The sequence below is a fragment of the Schistocerca americana genome, chromosome 11, assembly GCF_021461395.2.
Source record: "Schistocerca americana isolate TAMUIC-IGC-003095 chromosome 11, iqSchAmer2.1, whole genome shotgun sequence".
NCBI classification, from domain to species: Eukaryota; Metazoa; Arthropoda; class Insecta; order Orthoptera; family Acrididae; genus Schistocerca; species Schistocerca americana.
Genome location: NC_060129.1, coordinates 88697123 through 88724611, shown reverse-complemented (window position 1 = coordinate 88724611; position 27489 = coordinate 88697123). Strand labels below are relative to the sequence as shown.

Here is a 27489-nt window from a genome sequence, read left to right as displayed (position 1 = left end):
GCAGCTGGTAGCAGGGCGGCCCCTGCAGACGCGTTGTAGACGTGATGCCTGACAGAGGAAAATGCACTGACGATGGGCAGAGGAAAGTGTGGATAAAGGGAAAAAATTCTGTAGCTTTCAGTAAGGTGATAGTGGATCAGTGTTACATGATACATGGTAACACAAATCGTAAGTAGAGTATTACAGCTGTGTCTTGTATTTGTGATTATTTGTTGTTCTACTACTTTTTTTCTTACTTTAAGATAAACTGTTGCACTTTTCAAATGATCATCATCATCATCATCATCATCATCATCGTTTAAGACTGATTATGCCTTTCAGCGTTCAGTCTGGAGCATAGCCCCCCCTTATACAGTTCCTCCATGATCCCCTATTCAGTGCTAACATTGGTGCCTCTTCTGATGTTAAACCTATTACTTCAAAATCATTCTTGACCGAATCCAGGTACCTTCTCCTTAGTCTGCCCCGACTCCTCCTACCCTCTACTGCTGAATCCATGAGTCTCTTGGGTAACCTTGCTTCTCCCATGTGTGTAGCATGACCCCACCATCTAAGCCTGTTCGCCCTGACTGCTACATCTATAGAGTTCATTCCCAGTTTTTCTTTGATTTCCTCATTGTGGACACCCTTCTGCCATTGTTCCCATCTACTAGTACCTGCAATCATCCTAGCTACTTTCATATCCGTAACCTCAACCTTGTTGATAAGGTAACCTGAATCCACCCAGCTTTCGCACCCATATAACAAAGTTGGTCGAAAGATTGAACGGTGCACAGATCACTTAGTCTTGGTACTGACTTCCTTCTTGCAGAAGAGAGTAGATCGTAGCTGAGCGCTCACTGCATTAGCTTTGCTACACCTCGCTTCCAGTTCTTTCACTATGTTGCCATCCTGTGAGAATATGCATCCTAAGTACTTGAAACCGTCCACCTGTTCTAACTTTGTTCCTCCTATTTGGCACTCAATCCGTTTATATTTCTTTCCCACTGACATTACTTTCGTTTTGGAGATGCTAATCTTCATACCATAGTCCTTACATTTCTGATCTAGCTCTGAAATATAACTCTGCAAACTTTCATTCGAATCTGCCATCACCACTAAGTCATCCGTGTATGCAAGACTGCTTATTTTGTGTTCACATATCTTAATCTCACCCAGCCAGTCTATTGTTTTCAACATATGATCCATAAATAATATGAACAACAGTGGAGACAGGTTGCAGCCTTGTCTTACCCCTGAAACTACTCTGAACCATGAAATCAATTTACTGTCAACTCTAACTGCTGCCTGACTATCCATGTAAAGACCTTTAATTGCTTGCAAAAGTTTGCCTCCTATTCCATAATCTTGTAGAACAGACAATAACTTCCTCCTAGGAACCCGGTCATATGCCTTTTCTAGATCTATAAAGCATAGATACAATTCCCTGTTCCACTCATAACACTTCTCCATTATTTGCCGTAAGCTAAAGATCTGGTCCTGACAACCTCTAAGAGGCCTAAACCCACACTGATTTTCATCCAATTGGTCCTCAACTAATACTCGCACTTTCCTTTCAACAATATCTGAGAAGATTTTACCCACAACGCTGATTAAAGAGATACCTCTGTAGTTGTTACAATCTTTTCTGTTTCCATGTTAAAAGATTGGTGTGATTACTGCTTTTGTCCAGTCTGATGGAACCTGCAGACTCCCGGGCCACTTCAATTATCCTGTGTAGCCATTTAAGACCTGACATTCCACTGTATTTGATGAGTTCCGACTTAATTTCATCCACCCCAGCCGCTTTATTGCACTGCAATCTATTGACCATTTTTTTCACTTCCTCAAATGTGATCCTATTTCCATCATCATTCCTATCCCATTCTACCTCGAAATCTGAAACATTACTGATCGCATTTTCACCTACATTGAGCAACTCTTCAAAATATTCCCTCCATCTGCCCAAGGCATCCACAGGATTCACCAGCAGTTTTCCTGACCTGTCCAAAATACTTACCATTTCCTTCTTACCTCCCTTTCGAAGACTGCTAATTACACTCCAGAATGGTTTTCCAACAGCTTGACCCATAGCCTCCAACCTGTTTCCAAAGTCTTCCCACGCTTTCTTCTTGGATGCTGCAATTATTTGTTTGGCTTTGTTTCTTTCTTCAACATAACTTTCTCTGTCTACCTGGGTTCTGGTATGTAGCCAATTTTGATACGCCTTCTTTTTCCTTTTACAGGCTGCCTTGACTGTATCATTCCACCAAGCTGTTTGCTTCATCCTACTTTTACACACTACTGTTCCAAGACATTCTTTAGCCACTTCTAGTACTGTGTCCCTGTACCTTGTCCATTCCTTTTCCAATGACTGTAATTGACTACATTCAACTAACTGGTACCTTTCTGAGATCGCTGTTATGTACTTGTGCCTGATTTCCTTATCCTGAAGTTTCTCCACTCTTATCCTCCTACATATGGACCTGACCTCCTGCACTTTCGGCCTCACAATCCCAATTTCACTGCAGATTAAATAATTATCAGTGTCATCAAAGAATCCCCTGAATACACGTGTGTCCCTCACAGCCTTCCTGAATTCCTGATCTGTTATTATATAGTCAATGACAGATCTGGTTCCCCTGCCTTCCCAAGTATACTGGTGAATGTTTTTATGTTTAAAAAAGGAGTTTGTGATTACTAAGCCCATACTGGCACACAAATCCAAAAGTTGTTTCCCGTTCCTGTTGGCCTCCATATCCTCTCCAAATTTACCCGTAACCTTTTCATACCCTTCTGTTCTAATTCCAATCCTGGCGTTAAAATCACCCATGAGCAGAACACTGTCCTTGTCCTTTACTCTAACAACGACATCACTGAGTGCCTCATAAAAACTATCCATCTTATCTTGATCTGTCCCTTCACAATGCGAATATACTGACACAATCCTAATTTTCTTGCTAGACACTGTCAAATCTATCCACATCAGTCGTTCGTTTACATACCTTATTGCAACTACGCTGGGTTCCATTTCTTTCCTGATGTAAAGCCCTACACCACATTGTGCTATTCCTGCTTTGACTCATGACAGGTAGACCTTGTATTCTCCCACTTCCTCTTCTTTCTCACCCCTTACCCGAATGTCACTAACAGCTAAAACGTCCAGCCCCATCTTACTTGCAGCCTCTGCCAGCTCTACCTTCTTCCCAGAGTAGCCCCCATTGATATTAATAGCTCCCCATCTCATTACCATTTGTTTGCCAAGTCGTATCTTAGGAGTCCCTGGTTTGTCAGTTAGAGGTGGGACTCCGTCACCTCCAAAGGTCCGAGGCATTTTGCTCTGATTGTTGCCAGCATCATATTTAAAGTACCAGGGAAGCAGGTTGCTAGCCTTACTTGCCCCGAGTCTCATTGGGTTTTACCCGTAACGGCTGAGGGACTAACCGGTGGATTTGGTAGTCTTTGCCGTATGAGCACAAAGGTGACCACGACTGAGAATATGTCCGAGATGCCCAGCCTTATTCCAAAGTAACTGGTACCCCGACTGTCGGGACCACTTACTTGGCCACTCTTACGTTGCCTGTGGTTCATGAACTAGGACATGACTACAGGAACCGACACCATGAACCACACTTCAAATGATCAGCACATAATTTTGTTTGATTATTGCTGCAGATGCCACATTAAAGTTATACTCATTAATCACTGAACTATCTGGTGTGCACATACATGAGTAAATTTGTTCCGGTGTAAAGTCGGAAACGTTAGAGCAGAGAGCGCTGTGGAGAAGACGTCACCCAATACCACACTGACTGACACCTCTCCTGGACAACGCAATAGTAGCGGCCTCTGGGCGAAGAGAACACAAGCTCAGCTCCCGGCTGGTCGTGGCTACTTCTACAGTAGCATCGAGATTAGGCACATCAAGACCAGCGACTTAAGAATTGTGCATACTGAAGAGACTTTTCTTGCGACACTTCTGTGTTATTTTCAAAGTTAAATATTGTCATTGACTAATTTAGTAATACAATTTTTTAATATGGTTTGCTTGAACTGCTGTCTAGCGATCCGAGAACCAGGTTCCCTAGGCACCCGATATTCGACATCGAGGGAGGATACAGCATTGGCGATGAATCTTAAGAGGAACCCAGTGGCTGATGGCCAAGGATTTTCTTTTCTGTTTTGCTGCCGTCTTAATTCTACATTGGCTTTTCTATTCAGAGGTGTGTTTACATGCTTTAATAACGTCTCTTATAATGTTTTTGCTAATCAGTGTTTTCGGGTGAACTTTGCGAAAATTTCATTTGTTTTTGTACTTATTTTTTATTGCTTGCCTTGTCTGTTTATTGCATTTCTCTCTTCCAAAATGAACAACCCACCTCTCTTATCCTCTGCTCCAACGCCACAGCGGCAAGTGATAGATGGAGCGCTGCTGAAACAGATGTTTCAGTTTCACAGTCAGCAAATCGCAAATCTACTGAGTACGGTACAGTATCTACTCATCGCTCAAGCCACAAATGCAGCACAAAATACCACACCTCTAGCACCGAGTGCAGTACCGCCTTTTCGCCAGTTTAATGAACAACAAGAGAAAAGTCCAGAAAGGTTTCACAAGTTTGAATCCCACGTAATTCCTCACAGCGTACCAGGTACTGTGAAACTTTGTTATTTCTTATCAACAGTAGGAAGTGCAGTCCTTTGCCTCATCCAGAAATTATTCCCTACCGCAACTCGAGTGAATTTACCCATGACAAGGTTGTACATTCGCTAGTTAACTATTATGACCAACAATTGGATATGGTAGTAGCTAGGTATCAATTCTGTCATTGCAAGAAACGGTCAGAACAAACTTACTATGAGTGGATAAGAGATTTTCAGGGTGTGACGAGGAAATGCAAATTCAAATGTGGATGTGGTGCTTTGTATTCAGATTTATGTTGCGTGATGTGAGCGTGTACATTGTAACTGATGTCACATTTAGGGAACAGATTTTGAAACAGTCTGATCCAACAATTTAGCAAGTAGGGCAAACTTTAGATCAGGGCAATTCAGGTACCATGTCGGCTGATAAATTTGGGCCACCAAACTGTCAGGTAGAGTCCCTTGTTGCTCGCGACGGGCAAATTAGGCAGCGGCCACTTGCGAGCGCCACATGTTAACAGTTCTCTATGCAGCATAACCAGCTCTCAACACAGGCAAACAGAGTTAAGTCATGCCCTTGGTGCTATTCATAGCACAAATGCCATGACTGCCCGTCTAAACAAGCACCATGTTAGGCTTGTGGAACGAAAGATCACGTACAATCTGTATGTATGCTACAGAAAAAAATTCTAGTCAAAAGGCCCATGTAAACAATCCAGTGTACTCAAAGCCTGCTGCAGGCATCAGCATAACTAGCAAGCGAACAGTTTCTTCAGTGCTACACCAGTCCAACAAACGTTTTGTTCATTTGCATATTAGTGGAAAACATGTGAAATTTCAGATGGACACAGGCTCCTCTGTTACATTACTGAATCGTAATACATATGAACTTCTGGTCTCCCCACGCCTGTATAAACCTAGCATGGACCTAATGGCTTATAATAGGCAAGACATTCCTGTTCCCACAAAATATACTTTGCCTGTCATGTATCGCTCACATACGTGAAATGTAAGTGTGCTACAAACATGTGATTGTGAGAACATATTTGGACTTGATTCATTTGATTTGTTTTACTTTCAAATTCAGTACAATGTGTTGGCAGTGAATGCAATCAATGCTAAAGACAGTGTAGCTAGCTAGTTAAAATAATGCCCTGAACTCTTTTCTGAAAGTGTAGGCAATGCTAAAAATTTTGTTCCGTATATTACTCTGAAAGACAATGGTCAGCCGAAATTTTTCTGGGCTAGAACTGATCCTATTGCATTACTGGACGAAATAGCTGCTGGACATAAAGAATTGCTAAATAACAGAGCTATTGTCCCTATACAAGCTAGTCAATGGGCAATTCCATTAGTTTTGCTGCCAGACTTTCAGGTCGCATTCGCCTCTGTCTCGACTTCAGGTCCGTGGTCAAGCCACAAACTGTGATTGATACATATCCCTTACCTCGCCCAGAGGATCTCTTGGATGGATTAGACGCTGGGCGCTACTTTTCAAAAATTGATTTGTGCGATGCGTGTATTCAAATATCGCTCGATGTAGAATCTCAAAAAGTGTGTGTAGTTGGCAGTGCTTCCATATCAGATGTTTTCCAATGGTATTTGGAATAGCTGACTGCTCGAGTGCCAAACTGTTACAACTATTTGGACGATCTGACAACGAAGTGTGTCATGAAGACGTTATGATCCGGCTGCATACCCGAGAAGAATATTATCTATTTGGACGATATTACCATAGCAGGTCATACACCTGAAAATCATAATGTAAAATTGTTGTGTGTTGTCTGATGCAAAGACTAAAGTGCAGGCTGGATAAGCGCGATTTTTTAAAACCTGAGCTGCAGTATCTTGATCATGTCATAAACAGCCAAGGCGTACATCTTCTTCAGTTGCATTTGTCAGCCATACGAAATTTGCCTGTTCCTCGCAATGTGCCAAATTTCAGTTAGCCTTAATGAAAATGAACTACACTACTGGCCATTAAAATTGCTACACTACGAAGATGACGTGCTACAGACGCGAAATTTAACAGACCGGAAGAAGATGCTGTGATATGCAAATGATTAGATCTTCAGAGCATTCACACAAGGCTGGCGCCGGTGGTGACACCTACAACGTGCTGGCGTAGGGAAAGTTTCCAACCGATTTCTCATACACCAACAGCAGTTGACTGGTGAAACATTGTTGTGATGCCTCGTGTAAGGAGGAGAAATGCGTACCATCACGTTTCAGACTTTGATAAAGGTCTGATTGTAGCCTATCGCGATTGCGGTTTATCGTATCGCGACATTGCTGCTCGCGTTGGTCGAGATCCAATGACTGTTAGCAGAATATGGAATCGCTGGGTTCAGGAGGGTAATACGGAACGTCGTGCGGGATCCCAACGGTCTCGTATCACTAGCAGTCGAGATGAGAGGCATCTTATCTCTATGACTGTAACGGATCGTGCCGACACGTCTCGATCCCTGAGTCAACACATGGGGACGTTTGCAAGACAACAACCATCTGCACGAACAGTTCGACGACGTTTGCAGCATCATGGACTATCACTTCGGAGACCATGGCTGTGGTTACCCTTCACGCTGCATCACAGACAGGAGCGCCTGCGATGGTGTACTCGACGACGAACCTGGGTGCACGAATGGAAAAACGTCATTTTCTCGGATGAATCCAGGTTCTGTTTATAGAATCATGATGGTCACATCCGTGTTTGGCGACATCGCGGTTTAACACACATTGGAAGCGTATATTCGTCATCGCCATACTGGCGTATCACCCGGCATGATGGCATGGGGTGCCATTGGTTACACGTCTAGGTCACCTCTTGTTCCCATTGACAGCACTTTGAACAGTGGACGTTACATTTCAGATGTGTTACGACCCGTTACTCTACCCTTCATTCGATCCCTGCGAAACCCTGCATTTCAGCAGGATAACGCACGACCGCATGTTGCAGGTCCTGTACGGGCCTTTCTGGATAAGCCAGTCACTGCTCTTGATGAACTGCATGAAGTTGCATGGGCAGTTGTACCTGTACACGCCATCAAAGCTCTGTTTGACTCAATGCCCAGGCGTATCAAGGCCGTTATTGCGACCAGAGGTGGTTATTCTGGGTACAGATTTCTCAGGATCTGTGCACCCAAATTGCGTGAAAATGTAATCACATGTCAGTTCTAGTATAATATATTTGTCCAATGAATACCCGTTTATCATCTGCATTTCTTCTTGGTGTAGCAATTTTAATGGCTAGTAGTGTATTACACTTGGGTCATACCGAATGCTGCGCATGTCGCAGCTCCATTGCATCGCTTGCCTTGCGAGAATGTCCTCCTTGTTTGGAGGGATGAGTGCCGTTTGCTTTCCAAAATCTGAAAGATGCGTTGCTTAGTGATCGATGCTTACTTCAGTTTGATCCTGACAAATCAGTTGTGTTGCAAACTGACGCTTCGTCTTATGGAATCAGTGCAGTGATTTCACACAGAACTGGTGACATAGACAAGCCTACCGCTTTTGCGTCAAAAGTGTTGTCCAAGGCTCAGTGTATCTATTGAAAAATTCAGAAAGAACTCTCATACCTGCTAGTCAATTGGCAGGTCCACTGGTTTTGCTCCCCAAACCTTCCAGTCTCATTTGCCTCTGTGTTGGCTTTAAGTCTACAGTCACCCGACAAGCTGTGCTTGGTATATATCCATTGCCACTCCCAGACAGTCTCATGAATAGATTAGACGCTGGTCGCCACGTTTCAAAAATTGATTTGCGTGACGCATGTCTTCAAATACCAATAGATGAAGAACCACAAAAAGCATCTGTTGCGAACACTCATGTGGGTTTGGTTAAATGTTTGCGTTTGCCTTTTGCCAGTGCCTTCGCACCTCCATTTTTCAACGGTATTCTGAACAGCTGACTGCTCAAGTACCAAACCGTTCAAACTATTTAGACGATATTGTCGTTTCAGGTCGTACACCTGAAGAACACATTGCAAATCTGCTTGCTTTGTGTGTTATATGATGCAGGACTAAATTGTAGACTGGGCAAGTGTGATTTTCTTAAACCTGAAGTACAATATCTTGGTCATGTCATAAACAATCAAGGTTAACATCCTGTTCAGTAGCATTTGTTAGCTATACGAGACCTGCCAATACCTCGCAACGTCACAGAATTCCAGTCAGTTTTAGGAAAAATGAACTATTATTTTCGGTTCATACAGAATGATGCATAAATTAGGTGCATGTTTGGTGGTATGTGCAACTTCTATAAAACTGAGCCGAGTTCCCATGCCATTTATTGTTTGTCATCTTCTCTTTTGGTACTACCACCTCGTTTTCCTATCCATTTACTTCCTGTCTTACTTCTCCCTGAGCGGCAGCAGCAGCTCGTGTCGATAAGTGCACTGTCATACGGTCCGTGGAGCGACCAATGGTATTTCCGGGTCGTCGTACGTCTGGCAGTCTGTTGGAGATGGACCAGCAGTGCAGTCGGGATGCAGCAGCAGTGAAGTCGGGGACGAAGCGCCGATGAGGCGCCGACAGCCAGTGCTCACCGACCGCTGGCGACACACACGAACAGTCCAACAGAGGGAGGTTGGAGAAGGACGACCGTTGGTTGGTCGTCCGCTTGGCCGTCTCCTCGGCCGACGTATGTTTGGTCCTTTCACCGTTTCCAGTTGACATGGAGCAGCAGGGAAGTCCCCGTCGCACGGAGTAGGGTCAGAGCCACTGGCGGCATGCACGCGCGGTTGGAGTTTCAGACGCTGCTTTCAAGTGCTACAAAGTTCGTCGCCCACCGATCTAGGACATGAGAGTTGAGTCCTCACTTAACATACTATCAAGCCTCAGCTGTTTACATTTGTTCGTTTGAACCTAGTAGTTGCTTTTGTGACATTCTTGCGAGCAACAACGTGGGTGTTTTCAAGTTGGCTAATGTTCCAGCCATCTTCCTGTGGAGTTTAACTTAATTTATTTTCTGTTATTGAAGTTGACGAGCGGTATCATCTGCCTTGTGGCCCTTGACGTTCCGGTTACCTCTCCTGGTCGTTGACGTAATTTTAGGCAGTGTATTTTCCTCGTTGTGTTGTTGCTGTCTAGCACGGTGTGTAGATAGACGGCTGAGGTGTTATTGGTCGTTGCGGTCGCCAATATTCTGTGTGTCGATGTATTGAAATCTTGTGGTCGTTTTGCTGGCTGCATGGAGCGGAACTCATATTGTTCATTGGTCGATCGTCTGTCTGTCGGTTGAGTTGCCGTGAGATTAAGAAGTCGTTGCACAGGCTGGCTGTCTTACCTAAATGAGAGTTAGCGTTACAATCCCAGGTCAACCCTTGGAAAGTTCTGAGCGCCGTCCCTTGTGTGTTACATAATAATTTCCCTCTTTGGGTTTTAGTTACTTGGTTAATGTGTGGCCTTCAGCCGAGTATCAATATCTCTCAATTAATGTTGTTGTCTTGCCCTTAAGGCATGGGATTGTTATTCTTTTATATGGGGCCTTTATCCCAATTTTACACAAGATGTTTTAAGGTAAGGCTTTCTGCCTAAAAGGCCTTAAGCCGTTAAACATATTTTGTCGGTATGTGGCCTTCAGCTGAGTATTAATATCTCTTAAACGAAATTTCTTCTCTTGCCCTTAAGGCATGAGATTGTTATTCTTTAAAGGGCCCTTCAACCAACTTTCATATGAAATGTTTTAAGATTCGGCCTTCTACCTTTTAAAACCGAAACTTTCCTTTCTAGGGATTAAGCCGTTAAATTATTTGTAGATGTGCAGCCTTCAGCCGAGTTTTAATGTCTCATAAATTAATGTTCTTGTCTTGCCCTTAAGGCATAAGATCGTTATCCTTTTGTTTTAAGATAAGGCCTTCTGCCTTTTGATTTCAACTCTTCTTATTTCTTAATATGCAGCCTCGAGCCAAGTTCAATTAAAATTAAATTGCTAAGGCCTTCAGCCTGTTTAGATTGAAGATTTAGAAACTATTCTTGGGTGAAAGCTCCAGAAGAAGCTTGTCCTTCAATTTCTTACTTAGGTCTTGAGTCTTGGATTTTGAGTGTGGCCTTCAGCCGATCTAAGGTTAATCAAAGGAGGTCGATAAAAGTTTTGAGTGGTTTGCTCCTTGTTGTAATATTGTGTGTGTTGATTAGTAAAGTTTGTATTTTAAGTGAAACTGGCATTAACTTATTTTGGGCCCTTTCCACAACCTCATCTGCTCTGTCCTGTTAGCCCTGGCATTTCAAAAACATCTATTAATTTTGTCATTTTATAGAAGTTCCACATAGCACCAAACATGGACCTAAAAAGCATTTTCCACTAATAAAATACTGTAGAAACCTGATGTTTATTATTAATGAGAATTATTCAATTTCTTTTGAATTTTCAGCAAAAGGAGTGCCTCTCCTTTTACCTGTAATAGTCTAGAAGCATTCTTGTTGTAACGGTACTGGGGTCGTTGTATGTACTATGTAAATATAGGTGCAAAGCAATACTGCAGGATTTTCGTAATTCTTTATGTTAAAAGTAGCAGAGGTCGCATAGAAAGCTTTATTTACTCCAGATTCGTTTTCATTACACTGAACTTCATCCTAGGATGTATGTGAGCTGCTGGTGGTTGTTCTGCTCGGCTAGGTCCAGCGGGGTGTCCGCATCGTCATTCCTGACTTCCCTGTCAGCCCCTGCCTCCAGTAGTGCAGTCGCCGCATCTGCGTGTCCACGCCATGCCGCATCGTGCAGTGGTGTGTTCCCATCGCCATCCCTGGCGTTGGGGTCAGCAGAGGATTCCGCCAGGAGCCGCACCACAGCCGCATTGTCATTCCATGCAGCCTGATGCAGAGGCGTGTTCTGCCAATTGTCCCTGGCGTTGACATCTGCTCCATCCTCCAGCAGACACCTCGCCACCTCCACGTGTCCCCTGGTTGCTGCCCAGTGCAGTGGTGTCCGCTTGTCGTCGTCCTTCGCCTCCAAGTCGGCCCCCACAGCCAGCAAAGTTCGCACCTTGCTCACTGACCCCTCCTTAGCGGCCACGATCAGCATCTGGCCCTTCTCTTCTCCAGAAAGATCCCTACATCAAAAGAAAGACACTTACAAATTGCACCCAACACATAAGTCAGAGGACAAAACACTATCGCAGAACTGTGATGAGTTCCAAAAAGTCATTTCTCCAAGAAGGTTACCACAATAGACTGGTGTCCAAAATTAAAGCAAGAAACTGTGATTTCCCCATCGTGTGTCTAATTCCCAATGTAATCATGCAAACTGGCAGCAGATGCCTGAACCATGGTGTTCTGCATGGAAGCTGGCATTCCAGTCAATGAACAATTCCAACGATGAAGTCAGCGAAACTACAAAATGGGGTATTGTTTGCTGGGTTGTCCCACATCCACAATCGCTGTAGACACAGTCACAGACGGTGGAATATGGTACAGAGAAGACGCCTACCGGCTCCCTGCGCTCTGGTGTTTCTCAGATGTGGGGGCAGTTTGTAGAGACAGAAACTGTATCTCAAAGGCGAGGGCAGGACCCAACATGTGTGATACCAGAAAGGGAGGACCGCTATCTGGCTAAAAGGGCATCACAGCACCGCCTTGCTACTGCATGGCAACTGCCATCTAACCTCGTAGCATGCACTGGGTGTGTTGTATCGAGGTAGACCTTATACAGAAGGCATCAGCAGAGTGGCCTTTATTGACAGAGACCTGTTGGATATGTACCTCTGACACATATTCACAGAAAGAAATGTTAAAGTCGTCAACATGCCACCTAGATGGCCGAGCAAAGGGTCCATGTCCTTTTCGCAGGTGAGTTCCAATATAGTCTGGAGAGTCATTCTCGACGGATTTCCACCAACAATTCTATAAGAATTGCGAGTAGCTCTGCAGGAAGAATAGTGTGATTGCCTCCAAATGAGAACGATGACATAATTCACAGCTTTCCCTGTCACTGTCAGGCTTGTATGAGACAGAGGTGGTCACACCCGATGCTGAACACATTAACCAGTTGTCGATTGTGTGTGCAAATCGGTTAAGTTAAAAAAAAAAGAACATTTTTATCTACCTTTGTGGATTTTGTAGCTGTTTATGTCTTTATATTTTGCATCGTTTCTGTTTTACTATCACCTGTTTGTACAATTTTATGGCAAAATATACGCAACCTTGCAAAATTTCCGTTTGTTGCTTTAATTTTGGACACCAGGGTACATCAAATTTCACGCGCTTTTTATACCATTCAAATTACTAGCCGAGCTGCATGTTGGCTTCGTCAACATACTAAAGACCTAGTGATTCGGCCGAAATGTCGGTTTTAGTTTATTATTGTTGTTAGTTTTTAGCAATGACGCAGCATAACACCCAGGAGTATTTTAATCACTATGACACCGGCCGTGGAATCCTACATTCTTTTAACACTAAATACCTGACAGCATTTATGTATATTGATGTTGTTGTTGTAGTATTCCGTCCAGAGACAGCTCTGATGCTGTTCTCCATGCTACTCTTGCCTGTGCAAGCTTCTTCAACGACTAGTAACTTCTGCAACCTACATCTTTCTGAATTTGCTTAGTGTATTTATCTTTTGGTCACCCTCTACGACGTTTATCCTCCACGCTGCCCTCCAATACTAAATTGGTGATCCCTTGATGCCGCTGAACATGCCCTAGCAACCGATCCCTTCTTCTAGTCAAGTGGTACCACAAATTCTTCTTCTCTCCAATTCTGTTCAGTATCTCCTCATTAGTTACCTGATCTACCCATCTAATCTTCAGCATTCTTCTGTAGCACTGCATTTCTCTTCTATTCTCTTTTTGTTTACATCGTTTCCTGTCCATCTTTCACTTCTATAGAGGGCCACACTCGATACAAAAACTTTCAGAAAGTACTTCCTGACACTTAAATCTATACTCGATGTTAACTAATTTCTCTTCTTCAGAAACACTTTCGCTTCCATTGCAGTATGCATTTTATATCCACTCTCCTTCGACGAAGATCAGTTCCTTTGCTTCCCAAATAGCTTTACTCATTTACTACTTTAAGTGTCTCATTTGCCGGCCGCAGTGGCCGAGCGGTTAGCGGCGCTACAGTCTGGAACCGCATGACCCCTATGGTCGCAAGTTCGAATCCTGCCTCGGGCATGGATGTGTGTGATGTCCTTAGGTTAGTTAGGTTTAAGTAGTTCTAAGTTCTAGGGGACTTATGACTACAGCAGTTGAGTCCCATTGTGCTCAGAGCCATTTGAACCATTTTTGTCTCATTTCCTAATTTAATTCCCTCAGCATCACCTGATTTGACTGCATTCCTTTATCCTCGTTTCGCTTTTGCTGATGTTCATCTTATATCCTCCTCTCAAGACACTATCCATTCCATTCAACTGCTCTTCCAGGCCCTTTGCTCTCTGTGACAGAATTACAATGTCATTGGTCAACGTCAAAGTTTTTATTTCTTCTCCATGGCTTCTAATTCCTACTGCAAATTTTTCTCTTGTTTCCTTTACAGCTTGCTCAACATCAGGGATAGGCTACGAGGTACGCTACACTCTCAGATCAAAAGTATCTAGATACCTCTATCTAATGTGTGTCTGACCAACAAATGTAATGAGAGGCCGATCCGCCAGTATAAAAGGAGACAGAGAGACTTGTGTTGTCAGTACAGAACCAGAAATAGCAGAATGGGTCAATCAGGGGGTTAGGGACTTAGACTGTGCACTAGACGTCACCTGAGTCGACTTTTGGAGACGCTGTTTTGAAGTGGAAATGCAAAGGAACAACCATAGCAAAAGGTAGAAGAGGCATGTACTGATGGACAGGGACCATGAAGCTTTATGGAGGGTCGCTGTAAAAAAATCGCTTGAAGCACTGCAGCCAGCACAACGACTATGCATAGGGAGGTAAAAAGAATGTTGTAAAATGGTCGAGCAGCCCCCCCCCCCCCCCCCAATGAGGCACACATTTCTGCAGTCAGTGCTACGCAACACTTAAATTGGTGAAAAGGGTAACGCCACTGGACAATGGATGAATGGAAACAAATATCCTGCACAGATGAACCACCTGTGGCAATCTGATGGAACGCTCTGTTTTTGGCTTATGACTGCTACCTGCCATCTTGTGTAATGTCAGAAGTGAAGGAGAGAGGAGATGGCGTTAAATTATCGGCATATTTCCATGGTTATGGTATTATTCCCCTATTGAGCTTAAGAGATCACTTAATTCGACAGTATAGCAAGCACGTTTCCCAGCTCTGTGTACTGCATACTGTAGAGCAACATTGTTTCCGTTAGCAAGACAGTGCTTCTTATCATAAATCATAATCTGTCAGGCGAGAATTTTTGGATAACAACATTCTATTAATGTACTGTCCGCCCAGAATTCCGAGCTGAATCCAATGCAATTGCTCTGGGATGAGTTAGAAGCTGGCTTCGCTGTAGACTGAAGCGTCCAACGTTGAGGAATAATGGGTTCTCATTTCTCCACAGAAGTTCACACCCATTACTCAAATTTCCCTCAGCAGAATAAAAGCCGTGATAGAGATGAAACTTTGACACACCCTTTATTAATTTTCTCTAATAGGTGTCCATATACCGTCGATGAAACTGAATGTCTACTGAGAAACAGGCCATGTTATTTACATGTGACATAAACACCTACATTTTGATACTACGAACTGGGTGTTGCATGCTCAAGAATAATATGTAGCACTTCCTTTACGAACTAAAGACAATTAAGTACAGATACATTCTATTAATCTGTCAAATGAGATTATTTTAGCCAGTAGTTTTCTACTCGGTTTGATGTGGCCTGCCACGAATTCCTCTCCGGCACCAACCTTCATCTGAAAGTAGCACTTACGCCCTACACACTCAATTAATTGTGGGATGTATTTCAATCTCTGTCTTTTCCTTCAGTCTTTACGCTCTACATATCCTTCGTCTTGTCAGTGTTTCCGTATGTCGCTGATTCTGGAGAGTACCCCCTCATTCCATATCTGACAAATCCACCTAATTTTCAACCCTTTTCTCTAGCACCACATTTCACACGCTCCTAGTCTCCCGAGTTCCGGTTTTTTGCCACTGTCTACAGTTCAATATCATACAAAGTAGTAATCCAAACATAAATGTTTCATAACAGCAGAATTATGTTGGCTATTTGTACCCATATTGCCTTTGCTACTACGCTTCTCATGCCCTTCTTGCTTTGTATATCAAGGTTTATTTTGGCTCCAGAATTTCTTAATATCGGCTACTTCATGACCACCAATTTAAGTTTTCTCACATCTGCTATTTCTCAGTAGAATTTTCTTTTAGTGATTCATTCTCAATTCACTTTCCTTGCTCACCAGACTCTCCATTCAATCAACAGATCCTGTAACTCTTCACTTTCGCTGAGGATAGCTATGTCATCAACCAATTTTTTCATTGGCATCCTTTCACCGCGAATTTTAATCCCACCCTTGAACTTTTATTATATTTCCATCACAGCTTCTTGAATGCGTAGATGGAATAGCAGGGGCAAAAGACTGCTCCTGTCTTACACACTTAATCTGAGCACTGTGTTCTTTATCTTCCAGTCTTACTGTTCCCTCTTGGTTCTTGTACATGTTGTAACCTACCCATCCTTCCCTGTAACTTTATCATACACTCCTGGAAATGGAAAAAGGAACACATTGACACCGGTGTGTCAGACCCACCATACTTGCTCCGGACACTGCGAGAGGGCTGTACAAGCAATGATCACACGCACGGCACAGCGGACACACCAGGAACCGCGGTGTTGGCCGTCGAATGGCGCTAGCTGCGCAGCATTTGTGCACCGCCGCCGTCAGTGTCTGCCAGTTTGCCGTGGCATACGGGGCTCCATCGCAGTCTTTAACACTGGTAGCATGCCGCGACAGCGTGGACGTGAACCGTATGTGCAGTTGACGGACTTTGAGCGAGGGCGTATAGTGGGCATGCGGGAGGCCGGGTGGACGTACCGCCGAATTGCTCAACACGTGGGGCGTACATCGATGTTGTCGCCAGTGGTCGGCGGAAGGTGCACGTGCCCGTCGACCTGGGACCGGACCGCAGCGACGCACGGATGCACGCCAAGACCGTAGGATCCTACGCAGTGCCGTAGGGGACCGCACCGCCACTTCCCAGCAAATTAGGGACACTGTTGCTCCTGGGGTATCGGCGAGGACCATTCGCAACCGTCTCCATGAAGCTGGGCTACGGTCCCGCACACCGTTAGGCCGTCTTCCGCTCACGCCCCAACATCGTGCAGCCCGCCTCCAGTGGTGTCGCGACAGGCGTGAATGGAGGGACGAATGGAGACGTGTCGTCTTCAGCGATGAGAGTCGCTTCTGCCTTGGTGCCAATGATGGTCGTATGCGTGTTTGGCGCCGTGCAGGTGAGCGCCACAATCAGGACTGCATACGACCGAGGCACACAGGGCCCACACCCGGCATCATGGTGTGGGGAGCGATCTCCTACACTGGCCGTACACCACTGGTGATCGTCGAGGGGACACTGAATAGTGCACGGTACATCCAAACCGTCATCGAACCCATCGTTCTACCATTACTAGACCGGCAAGGGAACTTGCTGTTCCAACAGGACAATGCACATCCGCATGTATCCCGTGCCACCCAACGTGCTCTAGAAGGTGTAAGTCAACTACCCTGGCCAGCAAGATCTCCGGATCTGTCCCCCATTGAGCATGTTTGGGACTGGATGAAGCGTCGTCTCACGCGGTCTGCACGTCCAGCACGAACGCTGGTCCAACTGAGGCGCCAGGTGGAAATGGCATGGCAAGCCGTTCCACAGGACTACATCCAGCATCTCTACGATCGTCTCCATGGGAGAATAGCAGCCTGCATTGCTGCGAAAGGTGGATATAGACTGTACTAGTGCCGACATTGTGCATGCTCTGTTGCCTGTGTCTATGTGCCTGTGGTTCTGTCAGTGTGATCATGTGATGTATCTGATCCCAGGAATGTGTCAATAAAGTTTCCCCTTCCTGGGACAATGAATTCACGGTGTTCTTATTTCAATTTCCAGGAGTGTATTTATATAAGACTTTCGAAGATCTTGCAGAGTTATATAATGTCGAACGCTTTTTCTAGGTCAAAAAACTTTTTACTTGCTTTCCATTATAACGTACAACTTTCGAACAGTATGTCTGGTGCCTTTACTTCTCCTAAAGTCAAACTGACCGTCATCTGACAGTTTCTCAATTTTCTTTTCACTATTTCTATATATCATTCTCGTCGGCAACTTGGATGCATGAGTAAGAAAGGTGATTGCGCACTAGTCCTCACACGTATCCTCCCTTGCTATCTTGGGAAATATGTGGATGACATTTTTGTAAAAGAGTGATGGTATGTCGCCAACTTACAGATTCTACACTCCATCTTGAATTGTCGTTTGGTTGCCACTTTACCCAATGAACTTAGTAGTCCTGATGAAGTGTTAGGTACCCTGTCAGTTTTATTTGTTGTCAAATCATCCAGAGTTCTTTAAACTACTGGCTCTAATAGTAGATCCTGTATATCTTCCACGCCGACACAGATTCCTTCCTCTATCAAATCATCGAACAAGGTCCCTATTCGTAGAGGCTCTCAATGTAATCTTTCCACCTATGTGCTCTGTCTTCTGAGGCTGGCAGTGGAATTCCCATGGGGTTTGTAAATTTGATTTTTCTATATTATGTGTCAGTCCTGCAAAAGACAATTTCTTTTTAGTTTTTTCACAATTTTTCTGCAGTTGTTTCACCTAGTCTATGCGGCACATCCAACATATGTCATTTCTAAATGGCCTACACTGAGGTGACAAGCCATTCAATAGTGGTGTGCACATATACAGACAGCGGCAGTATCACATACACAAGGTAAAAAAGTGCAGTGCATTGGCAGAGGTGTCATTCATGTGAACAGGTTTCCGTCGTGATTATGGCCACACAGTGGGGATTAACTTTCAACACCAAATAGTAGTTGGAGGTAGATGCATAAGACATACCATATCGGAAATAGTTAGGGAATTCAATATTCCAAGATACACAGTGTCAAGAGTGTGCCAAGAATACTAAATATCAGGCATTATCTCTCATCACAGTCAATGCTGTGGCTGACAGCCTTCATGTAACGACCAAAAGCAGCGGCTTGTGCATGTAGTGGTCGGTGCTAAGAGACAACCAATACTGTGTGAAATAACCGCAGAAATCAATGTAGAATATACGACGAACGTATCCACTAGGACAGTGCGCCAAATTTGCCGTTAAGTGCTGTGGCAACAGATGACCAATGCGAGTGACTTCACTACCAGTATGTTACCACCCGTAATCCCTTTCCTGGTCTCGTGACCATAATGGTTGAATGCTAGACGACTGGAAAAGCGTGGCCTGGTCAGATAAGCCTCGGATTCAGTTGGTGAGAGCTGATTGTAATGTTCAAGTGTGGCGTAGACCCCACGAAGCTATGGACCCAAGTTGCCAACAAGGGACTGTGCAAAATGGTGTTGGCTCTGTAATGGCATGCTCTGTGCTTACGTGGAATGGGCTGGGTCCTCTCGTTAAACTGAATGAATCATTGACTATAAATGGTTATGTTTGGCTACTTGGAGACCATTTTCAGCCATTTGTTGACTCAATTTTCTCAAACAACGATATAATGCCCGTGGGCAACAACTGTCCACGATTTATTTGAGGAACGTTGTGGACAACTGGTGTAAATGATTTGACCACCCGGATTGCACATCATGAATCCCACCGATGATTTATTGGACGTAGTAAGAGGCCAGTTCTTGTACTAAATCTTGCAGCAGGTACACTTTCGTAGTTGTGGATGGCTATAGAGGCAGCCTGGCAATATATTTCTACAGGGGACCTCCAACGACTTCTTGGGTCCCCACCACCTCGAGTTGTTGCTCTAGGTTGCGCACAAGGAGGTCTGACATGATATTAGGAGGTATCCCACGACTCTTGCCACCTAAGTGAATGTAGCTGTCTTCCTGTCTTTGTCTGAACATTTACATGCTTTCTTATTTCGTTGATCAGTTGCAGTCTATCTACAGTTACTCAAGGTTTCTTCGAAGTTAGCTTCCCTTTATCTGTGTTTATCTGTCCACCACCACTGATTTTACGTTCCAGAGATGTCCACTCCTCTTCAATTGAATAGCCTACTGTGATATTCCTTACCGCCATTTACACATCGTTCATTAACTTCAAGCACATCTCATCATTTCTCATTACTGCATGATGCTACATCCTTCTATGCTGATTCTTCTGGACGATTCTGTTAAACTTCACTCTACTCTTCATAATTATTAAATCTTTGTGTACATCTGGGTACACCTTACGTTCCAATATCTGATGTCGGAATCTCTGTCTGACCATGAAGTAATCCAGCTCGAATCCTTCAGTGTCTCTGGATCTTTCCCAAGTATATTTTTCCTCACATGATTCCTGAACAGAGTATTCGTTATTACCATTTCAATTTGACTGCAGAATTCAATTAGACTCTTACCCCTCTCATCACTGTGCCAAGCCCATAATCCCCATGACAATTTCTTCTTTTCTTTCCTCTACAATCGCATTTCAATCCCATGCTTCATCTCTTTTCTCTTTTTGCTTGTGTCGTTGCCATGTGTACATAAACTACTGTTGTCGGTGTTCTTTTGATGTCGAATCGCCGGCCGGTGTGGCCGAGCAGTTCTAGGCGCTTCAGTCTGGAACCGTGCGACCGCTACGGTCGCAGGTTCGAATCCTGCCTCGGGCATGGATGTGTGTGATGTCCTTAGGTTAGTTAGGTTTAAGTAGTTCTAAGTTATAGGGGACTAATGACCTCAGATGTTAAGTCCCATAGTGCTCGGAGCCATTTGAACCATTTTTTATATCGAATCTGGTGAGAAAACCTCTGTCATTGAGCAGTTCACAGTAGCCCACACACTCCCCTGATTTCCTATTTATAACGAATCCCATTATATAATATGCTGTTGATATTATCCCAATGTGTCTTATGACAAATCCTTTGCTTTCTTCTATTTCACATCAACGACCCCCACTGTATCTACACTGGGTCTTTGCAGTTCCGTTTTTAGACTCCCTAGCTTTCCAACTACAATCAAACATAGGAATTCAAAGGTCCAAGTCATAGAATGTTATCCCTTTGTAACTCATTCCGTCTCTTTTCTACGATCACTTCCACCTTGATAGTCCATTCCCAGGGATCCAAAAGAAATTGAAATAGAAGGTTCTTCTGGAGGTTTCACCCTTAAATATTTTCTAAATTCTCAGCCGAAAGAGGCTGAAGGTCTTAGCAATTTAATTTAAATGGAACTTGGCTGGTGGCTGCATATAAAAGAATAAGGAGAGTTACCATGAAAAGGCAGAAGGAGTTATCTTAAAATATTTCATGCAAAAGGGCAAGACAAGAACATTAATTTAAGAGAGATTGAAACTTGGCTGAAGGAAGCACATCAGTAAATAATGTAATGGTTTAAGCCCTAGAAAGAAGAGTTTGAATTTTGAAAGGCAGAAGTCCGTGTCTTAAAAATTTTCATACAAAATTAGGCTGAAGGCCCCTATACAAAAATTACAATCCCATGCCTTAAGGACAAGGTAAGAGCATTAATTTAAGTGATATTGATTCTTGGCTGAAGGCAACATATGAAACAAATTGTTCAACGGATAAAGGCCTAGAAAAGAGTTTCAATTTAAAAGGCACAAAGCTTTGTCTTAAAACATTTCATGCAAAAGGGCAAAACAAGAAAATTAATTTAAGAAATATTAAAACTCCGCTGAAGGCCGCACATAAACAAAATAACTAAAACCCAAACAGGGAAATTACTATGTAGCACACAAGGAACGGCCCTCAGAAGTTTCCAACGGTTAGCCTGGGATCGTAACACTAATGCAGCCTGACCAACAGTCTCTAAATCGGAAGGCAACCCAACCGACAGACAGCCAACGAAACAAGCACCTGATTTCGGTCACCGGACCAAAAACACTACAACGAAATTGCCAGCGAGGCGAAGAGACCATTAACCCTCGTCTTCAAACATTGTTGTGTTAATAGGCCCAGGCACAATAACTACTGACAGATATGAACATCGCAACGGCTGTGGAACTACACGTCGTGGGGGACAGCATCAACTCAGTAGGAAAACATTCACTCGCTGCTGTCTTAGCCGATCAACTGGCTACTGCAGTAAGCAAACAGCATTACAGAACTTCTACACCTACATCGATACTCTGAAAATCACATTTACGTGCCTGGCAGAGGGTTCATTGAACCACCTTCACAATTCATTATTCCAATCTCGTGTAGCACGTGGGAATAATGAACACCTATATCTTTCCGTATGAGCTCTGATTTCCCTTGTTTTATCTTGGTGATCGTTCCTCCCTATGTAGGTCGGTGTCAACAAAATATTTTCGCATTCAGAGGAGAATGTTGGTGATTGGAATTTCGTGAGAAGATTCCGTCACAACGAAAAACGCCTTTCTTTTAATGATCTCCAGCCCAAGTCGTGTATGATTTCTGTGACACTCTCTCCCATATTTCGAGATAATACAAAACGTGCTGTCTTTCCTTGAACTTTTTCAATATACTCCGTCAGTCCTATCTGGTAAGGATCCCACACCGTGCAGCAGTATTCTAAAAGCAGACGGACAACAGTGGTGTAGGCAGTCACCTTAGTAGGTCTGTTACATCATGTAATTGTCCTGCCAATAAAACGCTGTCTTTCGTTATCCTTCCCCACAACATTTTACATGTGTTCCTTCCAATTTAAGTTGTTCTTTACTGTAATACGTAGGTATTTAGTTGAATTTACAGCTTTTAGATTAGACTGATTTATCGTGTAACGGAAGTTTGAAGAGTTTCTTTTAGCACTCATGTGGATGACCTCACACTTTTCGTTATTTAGGGTCAGCTGCCACTTTTCGCACCATTCAGATATCTTTTCTAAATCGTTTTGCAGTTTGTTTTGATCTTCTGATGACTTTATTAGTCGATAAACGACAGCGTCATCTGCAAACAACCGAAGACGGCTGCTCAGATTGTCTCCAAAATCGTTTATATAGATAAGGCATAGCAAAGGACCTATAACACTACCTAGGGGAACGCATTGCTCAGTCGAACTGACATAGGGTACACAGTGTTGCACCGAATACCGCCACAAGAAACTCGAACACTCGTAAAACGAATGACTGATGAAGAACTAGGACATACCACAGGAGGACACACACACAAAACCGAAGGACAGTCGGTGACCAAACACGTCGTCTGACCACACGACCGACCAGCAGGCAACCAAGGCCATTGGCACTCAAACCACGTGTATCAGCAATGGTCGGGCGAGTCTTGCCTATCCGGAGCTCACTGCAGCTCCAAACAGACTGAACCCGATGTCTGTCGGGAAGTGGAAGACACGGCGATCCAGGCACAATGGCTCTGACCCAATCACGCAGAGATAGCTCTTGCCCATTGGCCAAGACGTTCCGCACAAGAAGGAACCGAACCACATCCAGCAAGATGACCCAGTGATGAGGCCCAGAAGCGGTGAAAAGATCAAATATATGTCGGCCGATGAGACGACCAGCGGTCGTCCCACTCCAATCTCCGTCCGTCAAAGAGTTCATCCTGTGTCACGAGCGGTCTGCGAGTACTGGCTGTCCGCGACTCACCGGCTCTCCGTCCCCGACTTCACTGCTGCTGCGTCCCGACTGCAATGCTGGTGCGTCTCCAATCCAGCCGACTTTCTTCGGATGGATGACGTCCCAGAGACACTGGTTCGGACACAACCATGCAGAGGGAACACAGCCGACATCTCTGCACAGGAAGGAACCGAAAGAAAATACACCTCGTCGATGAGGTGACGGACCGAACGCCCAACCAACGGTCGCCCTCGCTGGTACCAGCTGTGTGGACCTCCGAGGCTCAGTATCTGACTGCACCTACGTTTCGACTGCACTTCTGCCGCGTTCCTACTCCAACCGCTCCAGGTCCGATCACCCTCACTGACTACCAGACACACGACGACACGGAAATACTGTAGGTCGCTCTAGAGATGGTACGACAGTGCACTTATCGAAATGCGCTGCTGCTGTCGCTCACGGACAAGTAAGGTAGGAAGTTATTGACGCTAGTAAGTAGAATAAGTAAACGAGGCGGGAGTAATGTAATAGAAGATGACATCGAGTAAATGGCATGAAACACGAGCCACCACAGAAAATATCTCATTATAGTTCAGGGAGAGTAATCGTGGAAATGCAAGACAATGCAAGTTTCAGAAAGTCCTGCTCATGTGCTGAGGCATCCTAATAGTGAAGGTGATTGCTAGTCATAAGCAACAATCAAGATCCAGCCCCTACAGAATTAATTCATAAGATAGGAAGCCATCCCTGAAAACAGAAACTGCCTCTAACACACCAACACAGTTGCTATATTTGGGGATATATTCAGTATTATTGCATCTTACAACAAATAATTTCATTAAGCGGCTCAGTTGTGTTAGGAATTGAAAATACGCCAAGTTTCAAACCCATAGAAGAGTGTAGAGAATCCCTTGCATCCTTGCCTCGTCGAACGTCACAGTTATAAAAGCAGTAACTTTATACGAGAACTATAACCTCTGCTTTGTCAAAAACAGGAATCAGCGACATTCCATGTCTTTACTGTAACACTAGGCTATCCTCCCAACATGTCGCACTTTGACTGTGTACAATCTGCACAAGAAGTGACGGAACTCACCGCAGCAGAGAGACGGCGGCGTCATCAGGCTGTGGAGTGGCCTGGGGAGTGGTGGGGGGCGCAGCTGCGGCTGGGCTCCGGCCGTCGTCGCTGTGGCCACTGTGCGGCTGCGAGGAGGGGCCGGTCCTGCCCTCTCCAGCGCTTGGCGTGCTGCACAGAAGGAACACTGCTTCCAAAAGGGTTTTCACATCGAGTCCAGTTGGAAGAGTACCACAGACGGTACAGCTGAGGTACTGTCCGAGCCCGCTAAGATGAATCACTCAGAACTCAGATAATCAGTTTACACATTGCTTCTCCTAATTTTCTCGTACCTGTAACCTAGAATATTACACAGTATTTGGTACAAAATGAAACATAAACATAAGGCTCGTACGAAGCTCAACAATTATGCTTATGACAGCTATGTGTTGACATAGTTTCAAAGCACAACAGCATAAATCACAAAGGAATTGGAACGACAGTTCCCCTTCAATGCACTTAATGTGTTGTTGCCGTCATGAGATGATGTTTGTAGTTAGTGCGTTAAGGGGGGTTGGACGTCAGATGGGCAGACTTGGAGCAGGAGAGGCACCACAGGACACTTTAATATACACTGTCTATACTTTTACAAATAAATTCGTGAAGCTGTGTCAGCACGAGCAAGAAGTTGTGGATTCACACTCCTAACAGTGAAAGTTCAAAAACATAACAAAATAATTTTTTTACCTGTGAAATTTCATAATTTTTTTCACATACTGTTGGCTGCATTTATTGCTATAGGTACACTTCCCTTCATAAGCAAGAGAGATTCTTCGGTGAATTTCGCACACCATACAAACCACAGTTATAGGTGTATGAAACTAAGAAATTTATTTAATTAATGAAAAGATGAATTAGGTGTTTCATTTTGAACTTCGTCTTTAGAAACAATTCAAATTTTATAGTTAAATATTTCAATTATTACCATAATTTTTAATAGCTTTGAAAAACTCTACAATTTTGCACTAAAGATTTTGTATTTAACAAACATACCAGGTTAGAAAGTAATAGGATATTTATTTTGGATGTTATATGTACCTAAGTACAGAAATCTTTGTTTTGCGGAAAATGGCAGTTAACGTTTCTCCTTGTATCTCTTATTCATTTACAGCTGCCCACCTCCATAAGCAGGTCCTTTTCAATTTTCCTAAACCAGTTTTCTTTCTTTTCACATTTCTATGATACACTCTTCTCTCATCCCCAAAAATAATTGATCTGTTTCACTACACTCTCTCTGTCCATTGCATAGAAAGCTTTGATGGAGTTCCCTCCTGCCTTGATTCTCAATTTCTCTAAAGCATGTTTCCTGCTTTTTTCACCATCATTATAACACGAAACTGCATCATAAAAACCAATAGCAAGTCCATTTACTCCCGCAAAATATGGTTTTTATGACTCCTACACACATTGTTTAAAATTTTGATTTGGCTTTTGGGTACCGCCACAAAGACTTTTCTTCAATAAGTTTTCATTTGCAAGTCTCTGAACATAGGTTTGATGGCTTCCATTACAGCAGTTGGTAGATAATTCCTGTGATGATATTCTTCACTACTAGCACTAAGAGATTGCTGTCCTGAGCCACTAGTGTCATATTTGTTGCAGCACCCTTTACTGTGTATATGTTGCCCTGGTGCCGTTGTTCACAGTTGAAGCAACGAATTCTAGGCATCTTGTGCGATAATATGCCACAAACGAACACAAAACTTTCTGTGTAAATTTGACCCGATTTTTCAACCACCGAAATAACATCACGTACTGTCTCAACCCGTGAAGAATCATTTCGTTTCGTCAGCCATTCTCGATACTTCGGTTCTTGTTGAGGCATTGTATACTTAAAGATAGACTCTACATCATAGTCTTAAATGGAGGTTACCTTTCCTGTCTTACCTGCTTCACTGTCTACAGACTCTACCCTTCTCTTCTGCTGCTGATAAACCCCATACATTTATGTTCATGTATGTTACTCGTATAGCAGTGCACCATTAACCTGCTTCCACTTCCATTCTCTTCAGGATTAATTTGGGACATACATAACCAACAATGAAACTAGAAACTCTATCCACTACATCAATATATACAGTATTGTATTCTATTGTATGTTAACCAGGGACCTAGAACGAAGGAGAGGCTCCATCCCCACCGCAGCCACAGTGGTTCACAACCCCACGACGACTACCGCAGTCCACTTCACCCCTCCACCGCCCCACACCGAACCCAGGGTTATTGTGCGGTTCGATCTCTCGTGGACCCCCCCCCCCCCCCTAGGAAACGTCTCACACCAGATGAGTGTAGCCCCTATGTTTGCGTGGTAGAGTAGTGGTGGTGTACACGTACGTGAAGAACTTGTTTGCGCAGCAATCGCCGACATAGTGTAACTGAGGCGGAGTAAGGGGAACCAGCTCGCATCCGCCGATGCAGATGGAAAACCGCCTAAAAACCACCCACAGACTGGCCAGTTCACCGGACCTCGACACAGATCCGCCAGGCGGATTCGTGCCGGGGACCAGGTTCTCCTTCCCGCCCAGAAAGCCGTGCATTAGACCACACAGCCAACCAGGCGAGCTAATATATACAGTAACTTCGGAAAAGAATTTAGATTAGCAAACATTCCCCATACTACTACACTGAGCGAACATTTGGTATGAAAATAATCTACACAGTCAGTGCAGATGAATACGTGGAGATTCAAAGTCCTTACATGAAATCTCTAAATTGAACGCCATTTCCTCTCTGAATCCAAAGAAAGATGTCGACATCGATTAAAACAATAAGTTTACTGTTAACCATCACAACCTCTGCTTTTAGAAACTAAAATATTTTTTCACCATAACACTTCGGTAACGCCACCCCCTCTAATTTGTTTCATATATCGTTATGTAGTGACAGAACTCAGGACATGAAAGAGACGGTGGTACCATCATGTGCGGGGGTTGAGTGGGGACCTGTGGTCTGCACAACAGTGACGAGTGTCTGGCAGTAGTTGCTGTGCTCGCTGTGTGGCTGTATGCTGGTGGTTGGTCCTGCTGTGTCCAGTGGTTGGCATGCTTTGCAGATGTAGACTGCTTGGATACGTGTATTGACACAGAGACCAGACGCCATCTGTCCATCCACCCATCCACAGATAATGGGACAAATACAGCCGAAGACAACA

General features: G+C 44.0%; 1 protein-coding gene across 1 annotated transcript in view; it reads right to left on the bottom strand.

Moving 5' to 3' along the window:
• Positions 1 to 11184: 11184 nt before the first annotated feature.
• Positions 11185 to 27489, bottom strand: part of LOC124553277 (speckle-type POZ protein-like) — a 60593-nt gene continuing 44288 nt past the window's right edge. The window contains exons 5-6 of the mRNA XM_047127161.1: positions 24321 to 24470; positions 11185 to 11665 (exon numbers count right to left, since the gene is read on the bottom strand). Coding sequence (XP_046983117.1) covers positions 11185 to 11665; positions 24321 to 24470 — 631 coding nt within the window. The remainder of the gene's footprint in view (positions 11666 to 24320; positions 24471 to 27489) is intronic.